This window comes from Natrix helvetica (genome assembly GCF_964273705.1).
Source record: "Natrix helvetica genome assembly, chromosome: 4".
Lineage (NCBI taxonomy): Eukaryota > Metazoa > Chordata > Lepidosauria > Squamata > Natricidae > Natrix > Natrix helvetica.
Window position 1 is genome coordinate 41333370 of NC_138550.1, and position 21431 is coordinate 41354800.

A 21431-nucleotide genomic window follows, 5' to 3' on the forward strand; every position below is an offset into this window, starting at 1 on the left:
TTCTATAAAAAAATCCCTAGGTTTCCATAAAGAGAAGTGCTAATAGAGCAATTTTCCATACTTTTAAGCTAAAAATTTAGTTTTATTTAAGATGCTGAGCTTGTCAGTCAGAAAGGTCGGCAGTTCGATGGTTTGAATCTCTAGCACCGCTTAACGGAGTGACTTCCTGTTACTTGTCCCAGCTTCTGCCAACCTAGCAGTTCAAAAGCATGTAAAAAATGCAAGTAGAAAAATAGGGACCACCTTTGGTGGAGGGTAACAGCATTCTGTGCGCCTTCAGCATTTAGTCATGCCGGCCACATGACCATAGAGAAGTCTTTGGACAGAGCTGGTTCTTCGACTTTAAAACAGAGATGAGCACCACCCCCTAGAATCGGGAATGATTAGCACATACTGTATGTGCAAGGGGAACCTTTACCTAACAGTATAATGATGTAGCAAATAATTTTAAATCAAATGTAAACATTTATATTAAAATTTAATTTTTAAACCAGAAACAACTGTATGCTACACCACCACCTCTTCATAAAGAATGCTCTAATTAGTTTAAAGTATAGATGCACCCACAAATAAAAATGGAAGATAAAATAAAATTAAACCACAAAGACGGCAACTTCACTTTAAAGTCCTGGTCCCTTTGACAAACATACTGATCACCTTCAAGTGCCAGATATACAAATTCCTCACAGCAGTTATGTCACAAGGATGGGGCAGGCTTTGCCGCAGATCTGAATATCTTACTGATGATTAAATCCTTCAGATTATCAGGGCCTAAAGCATTATGGGTTTTAGGACAAATATTACCACAGTTTAAATTTGGCTTACTAAAAAAATAATAACCAGTGCAGACACTGTGTCATCTTGGTTCTTTGCATAGGTTAGTGCTGAAGCCCACCTGCAACTTCTAGAGATTTCAAAGGTTGTCCCATTTAGAGGATTTTGCAAACACAGGATATGGTCAGGACATGAGTGACCACCATCAAACCTGACCGGATCGGTAAAGGTCACAGCTTCCGTAGAAATAACGATGGAAATGTTCAACCCCTTTGAGAATAGGCTGAATGAGAAACTGAATATTATTTGATTTGGAATATATGGTACAACTGTTTAGCGAATAGCAGTAAAGATTAAGGAATCATTAAAAGAATATGTTAAAGCATGACAAGATGTGATAAAAATGTATACATAATAACTTCAGTGTCTAGATTAGTATATGTTGTTAGTTTCTAGTTAGTAGTTAGAAAGGTGTATATATATATGTATATATATATATGTGTGTGTGTATATATATATATACACACAAAGGAAAGAAAAACATAAAACAACCTGTATGTACATTTGAGGTATACTGATACCGAAAGTGTTGTAAAGATGAAAATTGTGACATAAAATGAAGAAAATTGTTCAATAAAAATCATTTTTTAAAAAGAGAGAGAATAGGTTGAATGTCTTTCTCTGGGATTCCTGCTGACTAGCTCTCATAATCTGTAGACTTTAAATCTAGATGTATGTATAAAAGTGTGTTACTCATCCTGGCCGCTTTTTTTCTTTCCTTTCATAGTGGCATGAGGGTGGGGATGAGCAAAAACAAACATTTCTCAGAGGAAAGTTGCAGTTTCTGTTTTCCCTCCATTCTGCTTAACAGGGAATCCCCAATGGTTTAGCTTTGAAAGAAGCTAAACACGCCCTGGGTTATTTCAGGCATATCTGATATATCAAAGGAAATTTCTCTAGCCTCTTTCTCCAGCAAGATTTCAAAGTACCCTGTGACTCTGGAAGATAGTTCAAAACACTTTGAAGAATCTAGCCGTTCTGGAAGTTGCTTCTAGTTTGGGTAGGAAACATTATACTTGGTAAGGATATCCTAACCCCAATCTTCTCTCTTTCTAACAAATTCCCTGGAACCTTGGAAGATTCTTCTGAAGGCTCTGCTCTGGCCACCTCAGGATTCAATAGGTTAGGCTGTAGCCCTAGCTTGTTTAGCTTATGTTTAAACTCAGCATTGGCCTTGTTCCATTAAAGGCATATTTGCTTTTCTTGTGACTTTATATATTATGCGTCATATATTTTTGTCTTAAAAGGGAGGACCCATACAAAGAAAGAAACTGGTACATTAATACCAGTTTTCTTTAACCAAAGAAAAAAAGTCTTTAGACTAAATTTTCAGCAGAATATGGTTTGATTAAATGAGATTCTTTTGCATTATGGAATGAATATACATTCATCTTTATTGAGAAGAGTCCAGATATGACCAGAGCTACTTTTTAAATCTATTGACTGTAGTGGATGTATTGAACATGCCAGAGATGGGATTTTTTTTTTACTACAGGTTATGTGGGAGTGGCTTGGTGGGCGTGGCATGGCTTGATGGGCATAGCTTGGTGGGCGTGGCAGGAGAAGGATACTGTAAAATTTCCATTCCCTCCCCACTCCAGGCGAAGGTTACTACAAAATCCCCATTTCCTCCCGATCAGCTGGGACTCAGGAGGCAGAGAATAGATGGGGGTGGGGCCAATCAGCAGTGGTATTTACCAGTTCTCCACACAACTCAAAATTTCTGCTACCGGTTCTCCAGAACTGGTCAGTACCTGCTGAATACCACCTCTAAAACATGCATATATTTATATACCATGACTGGACCAGATCCACAAGACTTTCCACTTTTCTCCTTAACAATGAGCCTAGCTAATAAAGAACAGGTATCAATCTATACATTCAGGTGTGAAGAATAAATTTTCAAAAATGTACATTAATCACATTTTGTACCATTTAAAATTGTTAACGTTTCCAGAAGTACAGCTGTGTTTGTTTCAGAAAAAAAAGTCTGCAGCCTATTGTTACAGGTTTATGAGGCTCATAGTTCATTTTATCGTATCTGTGGAGCAATAACCTCAGGCTAGAGTTATATGAGAATAAATTTTCAAGGAAATTTGTAGTGGAACTATAACTATACGTAGTTGGAATGAGTGAATAATCATGATCGGCTGCTTTAAAAAAGTTGTTTGGTATGTGAGTCAAAAAACATGTTTGCTTTATATCCTCTGTTGAATGAAGTCCTTGCTTGCTGATCCCATGATCTTTGGAGGAAAGGTTTACCTCTGTGATTGATCAACTGAATCAGTACCCTTCATAAAAAGGAGAGGTAGTTGGGAATGTGTGATTACAATTAGTAAATAGGAGAATTTATGAAAGTTGAGGCAAGATAAACTAAATACACAGGTATACCGTGTTTCCCAAAATAAGATCTATTGCAAAAATAAGCCCTAGCATGATTTTAAACATGTGCCTAATATAAGCCCTACCCTAAAAATAAGCCCTAGTGAAGATCGTCATCAACCTGGGGAGGTGTGTCCAGCACTGGAGGTAGCGAGGGCATGGGGGCCAATGGTGTCTGGCAGCAGCCATAGTCTATGCAACACATAGGCTATGATTACCTGTACAAGCACCAGGTGGAGGCAGAGATGGAGGCAGGCAATCTGGATGCAATGTGGGAAAGCCGAGTCGGTGGGCCAGAACAGGTGGCTGGCCGCAGGAGGCTCGTCTTTGTGTGGCAACACCAGCAGCAGACAGAGGCACAGGTGCAGGGGGAGGGGGAAGGCAGGCAAACCTGATTATCTATGAAGGCAGAGACATAAAGGGAAGTATCCTGTGGCCGGCCACCCACTCCGGCCGACCAACTCTCTGCTTTCCCATGGCCTACACGGTGCATCCAGATTGTGTGCCTCTGTGGCTCTTCTGCCATCTGCTGCTTGGACAGGTAATCAACTTGCCTGCAATATGCAGGCTGCGGCTGCTGCAGGACACCATCAGCCTTGCTGCCTTTTATCCGTACATTGTGGGCATGGGCCACCAAGGCTGGCTGATCATCCTGAAATCGTGTTTCCCTAGTGGTTATTTTAGAGCCAAAAAACCTATAAGATCAGGTTTTATTTTTGGGAAAGCACGGTAGTATAGGTGATACCTGACTCAATAGTAGTAACTGTGAGAGGGATCTTGGAATCCTAGAGGGCAATCACTTAAATATGAGCCTGCTGTATGCTACGGCTGCCCAAAAAGCCATCACAGTTCTAGGCTGCATTGAGGGATAGAATCAAGATCATGTGAATGCCACTTTATAATGCCTTGATAAGGTCACACTTGGAATACTGCATCCAGGTTTGGTTGCCATGATATAAAAAAGAAGTTGAGACTCTAAAAAGTATGTAGGCTAAAACATATATGCTGGAATTGGGTATCTACTTAACGGAAAGAAGGACTAGGGTGACATGATAGCAGTGCTCTAATATCTCAGGGGTTTCCACAAAGAGGGAGTCAAGCTATTCTCCAAAGCACCTGAAGGCAGGACAAAAAGCAATGGATGGAAACCAATCAAGGAGAGAAGCAATCTATAATTAAGGAGGATCCCTGACAGTTAGAACATTTAATCAGTGGAACAACTTGCCTCCAGAAGTTGTGGATGCTCCAACACTGGAAGTTTTAAAGAAGAGATTGGACAACCATGGGTCTGAACTGGTATAGGGTTTCCTGCCTGAGCAAGGGGTTAGACTAGAAGACCTCAAGATCCCTTCCAACTCTTTTGTTCTGTTCTGTTCTTTTTACAGAAAGGACAGCAGGAGAAGAAATATGGGTACATTAACCTCTCATATGCAGGAATTAGTTGGAAGGATGTCAGATGAGCTATTCTCAGTAAGATTAATGTTGGTAGCAGGAATTACCTAGCCACTAACCTCAAGTAGGAGGTATAGCTGGGGAAGCCCAATTTGAAATTTTAGATTTGAAATTATTTCCCAATAGATTCAGTCCTGTTGCTGCTCTTCTAGATTTAAAATGCTCTTTCAATAACTTGCTGACAATGTAGTTTTTCTCTCAATTCATGTGCATTATCATACAGTTATTTTCCTTGAAACTTATGAAGGGGGGGGATATTGAGTAGTGACATGGGTTAAAATACTGTAATTTCTCCCTTTCCTATTATTCTCACAACCCCGTTATCCAGGAGAAGAGAGGCAGCCTACTGAATAACATACACCTCTTTCATTGTTTCCTCTTAAAGTATTCTATGGTAGGAGAAAAAATGGGTCAGCAGTATAAGCTATGAACCAGCAACTTCTTTATTTTTGAACATTTGTTTTATATTCTATATTTTTGAGAACTGAGAAATATTGGTCCATAGCATAAGAGGAACAGATACAGGTTAGACATTCTCAAAAACTACCAAAGAGAGAGAGAGAGGAAGATGCTCAAACCCTAGTAGACCACAGCTAAATGTCAGAGACAGGAATTTAAATATTCTTTATGAGGCAAGCGCCACTATATGCAAAATACATTACCTGACGTTCACCTTTTGTATTGTAGTTTAATAATTTGTGAATGAAATTTAACCTTTCATGCTTCATTATGTCATTCAAGCCCTTGAAGCAGCTATTAGCCTTAGGACAAGGCTCGAACCGCCCCAAAAAGATCATAAGAACGTTGGCTTGGATTATGTTAAACTCATCTATTCTATTATTCTATTCTCAGAATAGGATCTGGGAAACCCATATGCACGATGTTGTGAGTACAGGGTTGTTGATCACATGTGGAGATATTCACTATCCCTAATGCTAATATACAGTAGTGGCCAAAATTGTGGAAACCTTTTGGGAAAAGTGTACATTATTTTTGAGGTTTGATGGCTAATAACACCACTCTTATCACTCCAAATAACACTGTCCCAGTGTTCCTCTGTCCGGGTAACATGGGTTTTAGCCTCGTTTAGGCTTTTCAACCTTTGTTTGAGGGATAAAAGTGGCTTTTTTCATGGAATTCTAGATTTTAGGCCAAATTCCTGCAGTGTGTGCCGAACAGTCCTTGCACTCAACTTCACATTGCATTGCACCATTTCATCTTGTATGCACCCAAATGACTTCCTTTTGTCACGTAGGCACGGCTTCTTAATTTTTCTATCATCGCTTGCTGGTGTGCACCTTTTCCTGCCTTTACCAGTGTGGTTTTGTATTGACTGAGTCTTCTTATACCTCTTCAAAAACTTAGAAATTCCACCTTTGGTAAAGTTTCCACCAATTTTTCTTCTAATTTATTTATAACTGAGGCCTTGTAATAATACTATAATAGTAATAATGCTATTTTACATTGCTTTCTGGGTGACCAGTCAACTCTTTGCACCATTAGTTTAATTTTATTACTTTTTACAAATTCACTAAATGAAAGAACACAAAAAAACCCAACTAACTTGATAGCAATCACATAGCACACTGACAAATGTCCTCCTCTCAGCTTCAATACATGACATCGATAACTGAATACTATTGTGATCTGATTGGCTCATTGCCAAAACAAGATGACACCTGATTGGCTCTCTAAACACTCATGCTCATTGGCGACAATCAGATGAAGGAAAGCTACCTAATATCAACCTAAGAACATTGTGCTTTCTTTTTCTGGTTATTTGGCTATAACATTTCATAGAATACAGATAATTAAACAAACTTTGTTGATTACATTCTTGATCAAATTATCTTTCCGTTGATATATAATTTTATGGTACTACTGCAAAAAAAGTGGTGTTATTAGCCCTCAAACCTCAAAAATACACTTTTCCCAAAATATTCCCACAATTTTGGCCACTTCTGTATAGCCATTGTGATTAATAGCTCACAATAGCCTTATTCTTTATAAATGTGTTTGATCCTTTGTCCAAATTGCTAATTACTACGCCCTGTGGTAGTAAATTAACCAGATACCATATGATCTAAAATTTCTTTTAGGTTTTTAACATTTTCTACTATTCAACCCCAGAGCTTCAAGAAGAGGAACAGAACACATTCTAGCCCATTTTCCTGCAGTTTGTACACTTAACAACAGAATCACTTTAGTAAGTTTTCTTTCCTTAAGCTAAAAATACTACATTTTGCAAACTTTCCTCACAGACTTGCTCCAGACTTTTTGGTTGCTCTTTTTTGCAATTCCTTTGAGAAGTACATCGGTCAGAATAGTACATAATATTCCAATTGTGGTTAGTAATAGAGTTGGTGTGATATGCTTCTTCTATGTGGTATGGCATAGAGTTAGCCTTGAGTCACTGTGCAACTGCAAAAGAGCTAGGACTGACCCTCCCTAAATTCCTTGGAGGCTTATCTAATTGTTCTCCAAGAGAATACTGTCAGATTGGGGAGATTCCTGTACTGAAGGCAGAACATAGTAAAGTAGTTAGCTGGAACTCTGCCTTTGGGTCTGAGTGTTCACGTCTGATATTGACTCATTGTCAATTATTTTGTCTAGATTTTGTCCAAGACAAGTTTTTTTTACCCGTTGTTGATATTCATTTTATATTTTAAAAAGTGTTAGCTGCTGATCACCATATTAATTATTTAAATAGAAAAATAATATTTATTATCTAATAACCAACATTAAACTAAAATTCAGTAAACACAGGGGAAGAAAAACACCATCCCAACACATAAATATCAACAATACTGGTCAAATAGAAAACAAACAATACAGAACCATCACCTTATTAGGCAAACAAATAAACTATCACCATCAAGATATAAATCACAAAACTGACCCACAAGATCATTTCATTCAAATTTTTGCAAAGTCCTGCTAACTAATGAACCACATTTCCCCAGGGTTCCTGCACTGATGAGTTGATCTAAATGAAGGGTAATGAGGGATCAGCATCCAGAAACCAAACTTGGAAAACTTCAGTGCTACATACCAATCCCTAAACTGCAAATATCTCTCTCTCTCTCTCTCTCTCTCTCTCTCTCTCTCTCTCTCTCTCTCTCTCTCTCTCTCTCTCTCTCTCTCTCTCTCTCTCTCTCTCTCTCTCTCTCACACACACACACACACACACACACACACACACACACACACACTGATAACCTGTTATGGAATTTTCCTTAAAGCTTTAATCACCTATCCCAGTTGCTTGGGGACTTCCCAGAGCATGAATAGAGCAGTTATGAGCATAAATTCTTCACATACTTGTACTTAATTTTACTATCCCTTTCATATGCTTTCATATGTGGTAGAACAATTATTATTTTTCTTGAAATTAATTGTTCCAGAAAACATTGCAATCCGGACTAAGTGTTGCTTGTTATTTGTGTCCTTATTGCCATTTGGAATCTATCTTTCCATCAATATGGGATAGATCATGGGTGAGTAACCTGTCTAGGGTGAAGAACGAAATTAACAATTACTTAATTAATTGCAGAATGTGTTTTGATCTTTTGTACTTTCTCTGTCTTGCCTATACACAACACACACCCTCATATCGGTAATGGTCAATTCTAACCTCTTCCCTCCACAGTCTAGATCAAAAGCTGTTTTCTTCTGCCATTGCTGGCAAAAGCAATCTTCCCTGCAGAGATGTTGGTAGGGAGGCTTTACTTTCATCCTCAACCCTCAAGATCACTATTTACCTGCAGAGCTTTGTGGAGAAGCAGGAAAAGTTTTGATTTCGTCAGTTCTCAATGGGAATAAACTTAACGCCACCCTCCCCCATATTTTGATTTCTCACAGTACTGTAGTGGAATAGAACAAATTTGATCCCAGTCACTGAATGACTTTTAGCTAATCACTTTCACATCAGCACAGGATTGTTGGGTGGGAAAAGAGAAATAGGAATTAGCTACCCTGAATTGCTTACAAAAGAAATAAATGTGATTTTAAAAAATCTGTAAAAAGTGAATAGAATCTAAGTATGATATATAAAAATAACTGAAAGATGTGAACTGATCTGCATAGTTTTTCATTAGTGGGATAACTTTAAGCTGGTAAAAAAAATATTTTAACTGTTACATTCTGTAAAATAGAGTTTTTAAATCTGGGTCTTTCAGAACCTTTAAGATTCTGTGAGAAATTGATGTGAATCTAAGATAAGCTAAAGATAATGATACCGTAATGAAGAAGAAATAATATTGCTTGAACGTATCAGGGCATCCATAAGCAATTACATCCGAATCACTGAACATTGATATGTTTGATTAAAACATACTGAAGTAATTATGAGAGTCAAGTTTTAATTTTTGTATACTGGAAATGTTAATTTTGCATTTACAATAAACAATTTACTTAAAATAAATATCTTGGACAATAATTGAGGCATTTGCTTTGTGAAACTGTGAAAATTTTAATATACTATATAAATATATTTGCCCAAATAAAACACAAGTAAAACATATTGCTATTTTTTATCATTAGTGATTTCTCTGTTGATTAAAGATTCCAGAACATTTTTTAACAAGCTCCATAACCTGAAAAGTTTATAAATCCTTGTAAAGAATAATATTTAAATAATGTTTTCTTTTCCCAGCTGCCATCAAGTGTTCTTGTTTTGCTTAATACATAACATGAAATTCTGGTAAACTACACACGTTTTTACCATTTTCAGTTTTTCCAAAGAATGTTCATTCAGTATATTTTTATTTTTTGTAGTCTTTATGTTTGGTATGTGTTTTTGTATGTGCATGTTCATTTGCACATGCATGTGAAATGGCTCAGCAGTTAAGACACTGGGCTTGCCAGTTGGAAAGTCAAGACCTGAAAATCATTAGACAGAGTGAGTTCCCGTTACTTGCCCCAGCTCCTGCCCACCTAACAGTTCGAAAGCATGCCAATGTAACTATATAAATAGGTACCACTTCAGAAGGAAAGTGACAGTGTTCTGTATACCTTGGCCTATAGTCATGCTGGCCACATGACTACAGAAATGTCTTTAGATAACGCTGGCTCCCTTGACCAAGAAACAGAGATGCGCATCACCCCTTAGAATCAGACATAACTGGAGGGGAAATGTCTGTGTGTGTGTGTGTGTGTGTATGTGCGTGTGCGAGAGAGAGAGAGAGAGAGAGAGATGGCATTGGGAGGCTCCGTCTATGCCATCTGATTATGGGCAATGATACCCAGTGGTGGGTTTTACGACTGGTACGCCCCGGTACTGTTCTGGTACGGTGCTCCGGAGGGCCCGCCTGCCCACGCTCCTTACCAGTATTTGAGCTCTTTGGTGCTTCTGCACACAGAGCGTATGGCATCTCTGTGATGCTCCGCCGAGCAGTTGGAGCATTGCGGAGGGGTTGCAGAGCATCGCAGGAGGTGCTGCACGCATTCATGTGGTGGATGCCGGGCGCCATTGCACCGTACCGGTTGCAACAGGAACCAGAACCCACCACTGGTGATACCAAACTGCAAGGCTCCAGGGCTCACCTACAGCAAGCTCTTGGGAAAAAAATATATGTGGTCACTAGGTGTTATAAACAATCTGCTGACCTATAATCATTCTATGGAGACAAATATATGAAGGTGCATGCTAATCTTCCCTGTTTCTTTCTATATTTAGTTACTTTCTTGTAAACTTTATCTCCCTGCTTTCTTTTAGAAATAGTATATAAGAACTCCCCTGTGATGCAAATTAGGCTGAGAGATCATGACTGCTCAAAGCACCTGACGATTTCCTCTGGTATTAGGAGAGCCCCTTAACTGTTGTGCTGCATGGGAAAGAAAAGCTAGCCCTAATCTCACATTGCTCCAATGGTTGCTCCAATCTCACAGTCTCCAGTGGTTAGAATATCTTCAAGTTTATGAGATTCAATCTACCAGTAATCCAAATCTGAGGCAAACCTTTCCCTGCTCTAGGGATGTAAATTTTGGTAACAAAGAAAAGTATGGAGTTTTATTTATGTATGTATTTATTTATTCAATTTATATGGCCGTTCATCTCAAGTTAATAGCTCTGGGTGGAATTATTGTGGGAAAGCACAGGGAACAGGAAACAACCTCCACACACACACACAGATCTATAAAATGATTCAGTAAGTTAGAGCAAGTTATTTCCCATTCTAGAGCAATAACCATACTTCCTTTCAGGATGTTGTATTCTCAAACTTAATATTCTGCAGTTCTGCACTTCTAATTCAAGTGTCTTCAGTACTCAATTTACAGAATTTGCTCCTTTTTTTGTAAAAAATCTTTTTAATTCTGAAAAACATGAGGCAAAAAATTCTTAATAGCCTGCTGAATAATTTTGTGTTTGTGTGTGTGTCTCAACCACTTAGGTTTTTCTTTAAAATATTTTTATCTTTCTGTAAAGTTTGGGATTATCTCGATATATTACTCTCTCATGGATAAATGTGTTGGAAGCTTACAAGCCATCAACTAATTGTTTGCATTTATTTTTCAGATTTTTTTATTTAGTTTTCAGCAATAGTTTTCCTGCATCTGTTTCATTTCTAGTTGTTGGAATTATGTTGTTTTATTTTATTTTTGCACGCTTTGTTTTCCTCTAGAGTTCTTTGAGTTTATCATTATTACTGTTAATAATGTTCTTAAATGTGCCTGATGCCGAGAATCTTCCTCTTTTGCTGTGCGTGCTTCCCCTTTCAGGCTAAAATATGTGTTAGTTTCATGGAAAATAAATTTATTCTGAAAATAATTGATCAGATTTTAAAGAAGTTCTAATGGGCTTTAAGGTTAATGCTTTGAAATCACAGTCTTATACATCCTCAATAATTTACTGACTCATCCCTATCACGCAGGGATATTGAATAGTTGTTTGTCTTGTCTCTTGTAAAATACTGAAAATATTCTGATCCATTTTATTCAGTATTCTCAGAACTCACGGTAACTCTGGTTTCTAAAAATCCCCACCTTGTGTGTAGTTAATATAAATACATTTCTACTGCCCTGCCAATGTTTTAAAAAATCCAAACAATATATGAGTTTAGATCAGGGGTGTCCAAACTTGGGAACTTTAAGACTTGTGGACTTCAACTCCCAGAATTCCCCAGCCAGCATGGCTGGCTGGGGAATTCTGGGAGTTGAAGTCCACAAGTCTTAAAGTTCCCAAGTTTGGACACCCCTGGTTTAGATAAAGGAATTGAAAAAAGTTTTAATGAAAGTCTCACCCGTCCTTCAGTTTTGGAAAACAGAAAAGCTCAGGAAAACCTTTCTGAGCGTTATAGTTTACAGAAGAAAACCTGCTTGGGCAAAATTTGTCCCCTTATTATTTAAACAGATAACTTTTCTATCTCAAAGATACTTTTTCAAAAGGCAGCGGAAGTGGGATTTTTTTCCCTTCAGGAAGAAGAAAAAAACATTTCATTTCTGATCCAGGAAGCTTCATAAATTCTGATGGTAGGGGGATGGGACCTATCAGTAAAAAAAAAAAAGTCATGAAAAAAACACTCCAGTTGCCTTTTGAAAAAGCACCTTCGAGACAACTAAGATCTGGTGACTGAGAATCTCCACAGATAATTTGTCTGTTACTGAAGTAGATCAAAAGACAAATAGTCCTCAAATCACATGATAATGCTACCTCTTCACATCAAACAAAAAGATGCTCTCTGTCATAAAAGCTTATATGTTACTAGAATTCCTTTTTTTAAAGAAAAGGTTAATTCCACGGTAATATCTAATACATGGCAAATATTTAAAAACAATACTGGGAGAGAGCCCGATATATCTGTTTCAGTTTTATGAAATTGATATAGTGTCTCGCTTTTTCTTTTTTGTACTGAATAATTTTTAATGTTAGTCGGGATTGTGAGATACACATTATCAACATTAAAATTTATATGTGTGTGTATAAGCAAATAGATTGCTTATAACCCAGAGTAGATTGGTAGTGATATATATTTTCAATAAATAAATGTTTTCATTTATTACACTTCATTCTTGTTTTCTTTCAAATGTATTTAAGGGGCAGCTTCAATGGTGCTAATAATTTTAGTTTTTCGAGCCCTCTTAATACAATACTTAGGAAGGACTCCAGAATGTAGTAGGAATCATTGCCTCAAACTAAAAATTTCCAGATAGTCTTAAATTTTAACTCTCAAAATATCCAATCAGCCTGGCGAGTCCTCGGAAGTTTGGAAAAAGTGGGTTGGAGACATCTGATCTAAAAAGTGAATTTTCCTTCCCCATTATAATAATTAAAACTGCAATCTAATATTAACATATATAAATATATCACTGGTTCTCTTGGACTACATAATTTTCTTTTCATTCTACATAAAGCAGCATTTACATACAGTACTATACATAGTCCTCACTGGGTTTATCTAACACCCAGCAGTTTTAACTCTTAAGGAGTTAATAAAATGCATGGAATTTAAAATGCATGGAATCTCTTTTTGGAAAATTAATAAAGAAGTTCATGTTCATATGACTTAATGACATCATACCGAAAAATAAATGTAAAACAGTACAGTTTAGGAAGTGGTCTATACAGCATGAGATACTAAAAGCACAATGTAAAAGTACAACAAGGCTATAGATACGTCAAGCCTACATTTACGAAGTCATATTTATAACTCTTAAACACTTCCTTAAGGAGCATACTGCTGATTAGTTCAGTTGCTAGATTTATCAGCCTGTCTCTCATAAAATGGAAAGTGTTGATGAAAGCTGCAATATTTCAGACATCGAAAAAGAGAAGTTGTGTGGGTGGTGCATTTAGCTTTTTTTAACCTTTTGCTATGATCATTGTTTAAAGAATTGGTGACTTGGGACTTTGTAAATCAGACAGCTGAAAGAAGACTGCTGATTTGTAGGGCAAGCGACTAATTACAGATTCTGCTTACTGTAAGTTGACGATAAATGATTTTCTTGCTTCCTTATACTTGCTATCTTTTGCTGTACTCCAAATAGATAATCCGAAACTGATTATTTATTTAAGGTCCATTTAATCTATTATCTCATCAAAATTTAGAATTTTCCTTCCCCTTTTCAATTTGTAATATTATTAGGAACATTTTAAATTATGAAAGGAAATGTACATAGTAATTTTTTCCTCCAACAACTATTAGCACTGGATTTAATGGTCTTCAAAGGGTCCCTTCTAAATACATAGTTGCTTTAGTTGCAGAGCATTCAAATAACTTGAGAATAATGATTTATTTATTTTTTTGCTTGGGAATTAGAACAATTTGCTATAGATTATATAGTTGGAAAATGAAATACAACCAATTTAATAAACAGCCATAAAGTATGTGTAGATTTATACAAACAACACCTAATTATGAACCACTTGAAGCCTTCCAGAAACAGTTGGGAGTCAAGTGACCCTGAAATTAATTGAATGAATGAATGAATGAATGAATGAATGAATGAATGAATGAATGAATTTATTGAACCTTAGCACAAACATGCACTGGCAAAATACTCTGCACTGTCACTATGATGTTGACTTTCACTTGTCTAGCACCTATGAGTGAAACAGGCTTCAATTGTTTACTGTACCCTGATACCATCTAAGGACAGCCTCAAGCTTGGTCAAATTTTTTACACTTTGTAATGGATGATTATCCTGAAAGAACATTAGTTCAACAGTACTGAAAATAGAGATATTTCAGAATGAGAAATGAGTAAATTCTGAGTCAAGTATATTTCTTCTAATGCAAGGATAGGTGGGATAGCCCTTCATTTCAGCAATGTGGGAAAACCTTTGTTTAAAAATAAGAAAGATAGGATGTTGCAGTGACATTAGCAGTTTACCCATATTCCTATGCTAACAAAGGTTCTTATTGCTGAAATGACTGCTGTTATCTAGGTCACCAGTTACCCTCTACTCACCTGGTGACTGCCTGATCTGCAGAGATCAGATCAGAGAGAGGCTTGCAACTCATTTTTGAGAGCCAGCCATAACTGCTTTTTGTTCCTAAATATTTTAATCAATCCACTGTAATAATTAATTTCCACTGGAAAGAACAAATATTTAGCTTTCTTTTATTTCCTTATACATCCTTTTATTGTACATTTGGTAACCCCTGATCTGCCACTTCAATCCTAATCTTATTTCTTTCATATTTCCATAGGAGATTTTCATTTTAGAAACTTTACCATCCCAATATTACTGATGTTTTTCTTTTTAACTCTTAATAACTTCTCCTAGCAGATATGGAAATTAAAATGGTTCTTACCTGTTTCTTTATGGGTATTTATTGAGTCTTGAATTCAAATTATATACAGCACTACATTAACACAATTTAATTCTACCTCAGTTCCTATTTAAATCTGAATTTCTATATTCTATTCTAATTTTTCCATTACCTCTAAATTCATTGTTACCTGGTTTTCTCCCCAGTACTGTATATTTGCTCAAGTTCTTCATATTGCAGGTATCATTCTATTATTTTTCAGTGTGTTTTCAGACCAAGCTCCAAAGTATTTGTTTTACGACAGATTCTTTGTGTGTGTGTGTGTGTGTGTGTGTGAGAGAGAGAGAGAGAGAGAGAGAGAGAGAGAGAGAGAGAGAGGGAGGGAGGGAGGGAGGGAGGGAGGGAGAAGAGAGAGAGAGGACTCGGAGAGACAGAGAGGAGGAGGTACTTAGTAATTGTATATCTTTGAAGTCCATATTTCACCTTTTTTTTATTAACTACCATTAACTAAACTCATGTAGTACACTGCATTCCTGCAGAGATGAAAAAATAATAATTGTGGGGGTGCTAGATTATTGGGCTGCAATAATTGGTATATTTGTCTATAATCTTTCCCAAATTAGCCTTGTGCATTTTAGTGCTCTCTGAATGTATTAAATAATTGTATCTTATAAACGTGCTAACCACCATTACCAAATTTGAGATTTATAGGAAATGCAGGCTACATATCCAGGTATCCCAAAATAATCAGATTAGGAAAGGCTGAATTAAAGCATGTTCATCTTGTGGGACTTCTATTTTGCTTTTTTGTAATTTCTTGCTCTTTTGTTGCTTCTGTTCAGGTAAACTGAAGAAATGATGCATATGCAGAAGACCGAGCCAAACTTGTTCAGCTTAAGGGGGTTTTTCTGGCTTTGTCTCTTTGAGCTTCTGCATAGTAATTCAGGTAAGTCAGTGCACATCAGTAAACATAGAAGAGCATCTCTTGATCTACCTTGCCTGTTACCAATTAGAAATGCAATATACATTTAAAAACAGCCTCAGCTTTATTTCACAGCAGTAATTCATTACCACTTAGCAATGAACATCTAGGAAATAGACACAGGAATCACTTCCAGAATCAGAAAGTCCCTATCTGAATTTCACCTTTGCTGTGAACTGCCTAATGAACAGGACTAGGCATAAACTGACAACAGGTACTAGGTAAGGCAATCTATTTCAGCTTCCACTTACAATATAGGAATGGGATTTGGGGACTTGCCCAGTTTCTTAAGCAATATTTCATTTATGTGAGAAACAAAATGCCTCAAAAAAAATCATAGTACAAGAGGTTTGAAAAAGAGTCACTGTAATTATGATTTGCTTGTTGTTTATTGTTGGTTTGCTATATTAATTGTAGATATGAATATATATTATTATCCAAAATAAAATTTATTTGGTTAAAAAAAGGTTTTCTCAAATGACCATCGTTCTGTCAGGGGCAAATAATGAGGACATGCTTAAGATCCAGTTAAACTGATTTATTGCTCATATCTATTCACAGGAATCTAGTCAGCACTAAACTGGTATTGGATAAGACTTAATGGAATTCAAGAGGGGCTGGACCCTGTCTGCTTATGGGAACATAATAATTGTATTCCTTTCTTGACTCTGGCTCAGGCTGTGCTTCTCCTTCTCCTACCCTTTCCTCTATAATTATATTTTTGACCTAAAGAAAAAAGATGGAAGAAGCAATGAGAACATGCAGAAGTTCTGAAGAAAAAGGTTACAACTGATAGATAATGTCACCTCCAATAATTCCATCATTGAGATTCTTATTGTTATGTTGTAAGCTGCCCAGAGTCATTGGATACGAGATGGGCAGCAGATAAATAGAATGAATGAATGAATGAATGAATGAATGAATGAATGAATGAATGAATGAATGAATGCAGGGGAGTTGAAATGCACAAGGTGTAAGATTTCATCCCATTTTTCTTGAGATGAACTTTAAGAATTTCCTCCAGTAATTTCTTATTCATATTAAAATAATAATAATAATAATATATTTATTTCTTAGCCGCACCCTCTCCCGAAGGACTCGGGGCGGCGTACAACGAAACATACGAAATAAATATGTAAACAAAACAAACATATAGCAAAGACATACACTGAAACATACACAAGGAGGAGGTCGATTGATAAAAACAATTAAAATACAGTATATAAAACCCCTAGAAATTAAATATAATTAAAATACCCAGTTAAAAACCCGTCAGGAGCGATATGGTTAGATCAAAGTTGAGCCAGGCCAGCTGCTTGGAATAGGTGGGTCTTAAGCTTAATACGGAAGGAGCAGAGGTCAGAGGTATTCCTAATATCCGGAGGGAGGTCATTCCACAGGGCTGGGCCCGCCACAGAGAAGGCTCTACTCCTAGGCGCCGCCCCACGACATTGTCTAGCGGACGGCACCTGGAGGAGCCCCTCTCTGTGCGAGCGGATTGGTCGCAGGGATGTATGGGGCAGAATACGATCCCGCAAGTAACTAGGTCCTAAGCCATGGAGCGCTTTAAAGATAGTTATCAAAACCTTGAAACGCACCCGATAGACCACAGGAAGCCAGTGCAGCTCACGCAGGAACGGTGTCACATGGGAGTACCTAGTACTCCCCATAATTACCTGCGCGGCTGCGTTCTGGACGAACTGCAGCCTCCGGGTGCATTTCAAGGGAAGCCCCATGTAGAGAGCGTTACAGTAGTCCAAGCGAGACGTCACCAGCGCATGAGTGACTGTGCGCAAGGCATCCCGGTCCAGTAGGGGGCGCAATTGGCGCACCAGGCGAACCTGGTGGAACGCCCCCCTTGCCACGGCTGTCACATGGTCATCCATGGACAGCCGGGCATCCAGGAGGACGCCCAAATTGCGCGCCCGCTCCACGGGGGCAAGATGAATGCCCCCAATGGCCAATGATGGAATTAATTGGCTGAACCGGGGGGCTGGTACCCACAGCCACTCCGTCTTGGAAGGGTTGAGCTTGAGTCGGTTGTCATCCATCCAGATCCGTACGGCTTCCACACACCGGGACATCACTTCGATGGCCTCGTTGGGGTGGTTCGGGGTGGAAAAGTACAGCTGAGTATCATCAGCGTACAGATGGTATCCCACCCCGAAACCACGGATGATCTCACCCAGCGGCTTCATATATGTGTTGAACAGGAGTGGTGAGAGGACCGACCCCTGTGGCACCCCACAAGTAAGGGAGCGTAAAGATTATAAAGATTATAAAGATTAATGGTTTGTAACTAGAGTACTTCGTAGTTGCAATCTAAATTATTTTCAATAATAATATTTCTAAAATACCAATTGTCAGGGATGCCCTAATTAAATCATGAGTCTCGAGCCAACCTTCAAAAGAAATCCAAGTATTTATTAGGAGCAACATGTCGGCATGTCCCCAAGTGAAGCCAACTCTGACCCCACATAATTTACAGCCCAATTATGACCCTGTTTTCCCTCTACCCCCCCCCCAGGGTGTGTCATAAATCACATTCTCCAATGGAGCACTTTTGTGGGCTGTAGAGATCACACCTCTCCAGCTGCTGCAGGTAACCTGGGAGACAGCCTTGAAAAAGATATGAATGGAATGTACTTCTGTGTGTGGCTGCTGTGCCGTTTCCTTGGTTTACCATCCCCCCTTTTCTATGGAAACTCGAGAGCAGGCTGGGGATGCTTTGCGAGTTGACACCAATTGATTAAATAATGTTCTCATTACCTTTATTTTGTCTAGTTGAGGAAACAAGAAAATTGGACAGATTTGTTTTCAATATGAAAATGATTCTGTAATTTAAGCCTGTGTAATTCTGAAGGAAACAATGATTCAAAAGGCCTCTTTCTAGTCTAATATTTTATAGATATTACCAATTGTAATTTAATATTGACACATAATTGTTAGTATGCAACTCAGATTACATTTATGGACCATGATGGGGAAGTAAAAAGAAAATGAAAAAAATGAAAAAAAATTAATCAAAGCAATAAAAATTGATCAGTATAAAGTAGTAATTATAATCAGTTTTGTTAAATCTATATTATCAGTATTAATTAGTATTATTAAAACTGTATTAAAAACAAAATGCATATTACATGCAATATTCTCAGGAAGAAAGCAGAAGAGACAACTCTTTATTCACCAAGATTGTGTATCCATGGAACAACTTAGGAAAAAAAGCCATTTTCCCAGATTCTCCTAAGCTTGACAGCTTTCCATGCTATTAACATATGTAAATGATATATCTTAATATCTACATCTAATATAAACAGCTTATAAACATGATGTACATAGAAGCAACAGAAAGAGGACACTAACTTGCTCAGACATGTTCTTTGTCCTGCCTTATTAGACAGATCCTCTTTCCATTGCAACCAGTGCTCCTCAGCTTGATCCATGCTTCCAGGATGGAAATGGGCTCTAAGACGAGAGAGAGTGGGAGAGAGGGAAAAGAGAAGGAGAGAGAGGGACTGTGAGGGAGAGAGAGAGAAAGAGAGAGAGATGATTGAAAGAATCAGATGCTACCTTCAACCAAAATAGAACAACCTTGGAAAACAGTGGGGGGGGGAGCATGTGTGTAGCAGCCTAAATTGAACAACAGAAACTTCGCAGATCTCAGCAAAGAATAGCAATTAACCTCTTGTGAGAATAAAAACATTGCAGTAACTCCTGTTGTTTCCCTTCCAACATAGGGATTCTCCCATGCCACCTTTCTCCTTCTGGGCTTCCCCAGTTTGTTACAAAATTCCCCATTTCTGTCATCTCAGACTAAAGTTACCAAGGGGCTCTTGAAAATAATGTTTAATATTTCTATAGAACTTTACTTGCTATAGCATTTTTGAAAGTGTTTTATATTCATTCATTCATTACTCCGTTATTAAAATATTCCAAAACCAACTCATTTGGGGGAGAAAAAAAATCCATAGTTATCAAAATCAAGTTGTTATATAAGTGGAAAAATTCTCACAGAAAGTCCAGCATGTCAACATATTTAAATTCATTGCTCAGAAACATCAGGGAATTAATTAACAGTACTCTGAAATGTCTCATCTAAGACATGTGGAGTTGTTTTGAATTTTGGTTGGATTGATCAATAAGAAAAACTCTTTGGAAATTCTACAACCCAGTCAGAAAGTTACGTAAAGGCCTAAGTGGGTGGTAGCATAGAAACTAATCCAGCAAAATGTTATTTAAAAGTTAGATGATCACCAATGAAAAGTGAAAGAACTTACAAATGAAATGGCTCAGAAAGAACAGAAACTCTGGCAAAGCAAATAAACTTAACAAAAGGGCAAGCAAAAAAAGAGGGGAAAACCAGATACTTTAGAAAAAGAAAATATAAAAAACAAATACTTGATTTGGTAGATCAAAAACAAGAAACCCACCAGCTAACCAGGCAAACTGTTTGATGACACACGTTTATTATTTTATTTAAAATATTTGTTAATCTGTATCTAACCATTTATTTTTTTAAAAAAAAATCAAGTAACTTATGTAGCAATTGCAATTATAATTTTCAACAACTGAAAGTACATTTAAATGTCACATAAATTATATAGAATAAAATAAGAATTAAGCAGTAATAAACACAATAGAAGGTTAAAGAACCCCAACATAATCCTTACTAAAAAGCCTAGTGGGAATATTTGCATAACACCCAAAACACAGAACAGATGATATCCATCATACCTTCCTAGGGATAGCATCCTGAAGTTAGAGAGTACCACTCCAAACGCTAACATTTAAATAGCACTCATTATACACCTCCGAAAGAGGGCTGAAATGTGGGAAGAAGCATTGCACAATTCTAGGCCTTGAGAGTTTATCTAGGTTAAATGCAACATCTTGAATCGGTTCTAGAATAAACTGGGTGCCAGTCAACATTATAAAAACCAGTTCAGTGTAGTGGTTACTAGGAACTCTGAGACCAGTCCTGTTTTAGACACAAAGCCAGTCACTCTCTCTCAGTCCTAAGAAGCAAACAATGGCAAACTACTTCCAAAATCTTGCCAAGAAAACTGCAAGGTCTTGTTCAGGCAATTACCAGGGGTCAAGACAGATTTGGAAGCAAAGACACCCCAACATTATGAAGAACTAGTATTATGTGCTTTAATACTATAGTCCTAGCATTTATTGCTGATTTATTACATTGGTATGAAACCCCATAGCATAAAGTACCTATCTTAAAATAATACATTTTAAGACAATAAAATAAAATTAGGCGTACTATAAACTATCCTAAGTTACCTATACTTTGTTTTAAAAATAAAATCCAATTTCCAAATACAAGTAAAATATGAAATTTCAGTCAGCAGAGTGCTGCAGGAGGCCGGGGAGACGAAATGCAGGTCACGTGCAGAGGTGGGTTCCTACCGGTTCGGATCGATTCTGCTGACTAGGTAGTAACTCGGCTGCCCCCGCAACAGGTTCTACCGGCGGCATGTCTTGTTTTTTGCTTCTGTGCATGCGCAGAAGCAATTTTTTTACTACTACACGTGCACGTAGTGCGTGAAGTGCGCGCA

At 37.5% G+C, this 21431-nt stretch overlaps 1 protein-coding gene across 5 annotated transcripts in view; it reads left to right on the plus strand.

Moving 5' to 3' along the window:
• LOC309391138 (ICOS ligand-like) overlaps window positions 1-21431 on the plus strand; it is a gene marked incomplete at its 3' end in the record, with an annotated part of 46235 nt that overhangs the window by 1424 nt on the left and 23380 nt on the right. For 3 of the 5 annotated variants that reach the window (XM_081951265.1, XM_081951263.1, XM_081951267.1), the window contains exon 2: window positions 15725-15828. In XM_081951265.1, coding sequence (XP_081807391.1) covers window positions 15738-15828 — 91 coding nt within the window. In that variant the 5' untranslated portion in view covers window positions 15725-15737. Of the gene's footprint in view, window positions 1-1772; window positions 1854-13474; window positions 13588-15724; window positions 15829-21431 lie in introns of those variants that run through there. The other 2 variants (XM_081951266.1, XM_081951264.1) reach the window with 2 other exon arrangements.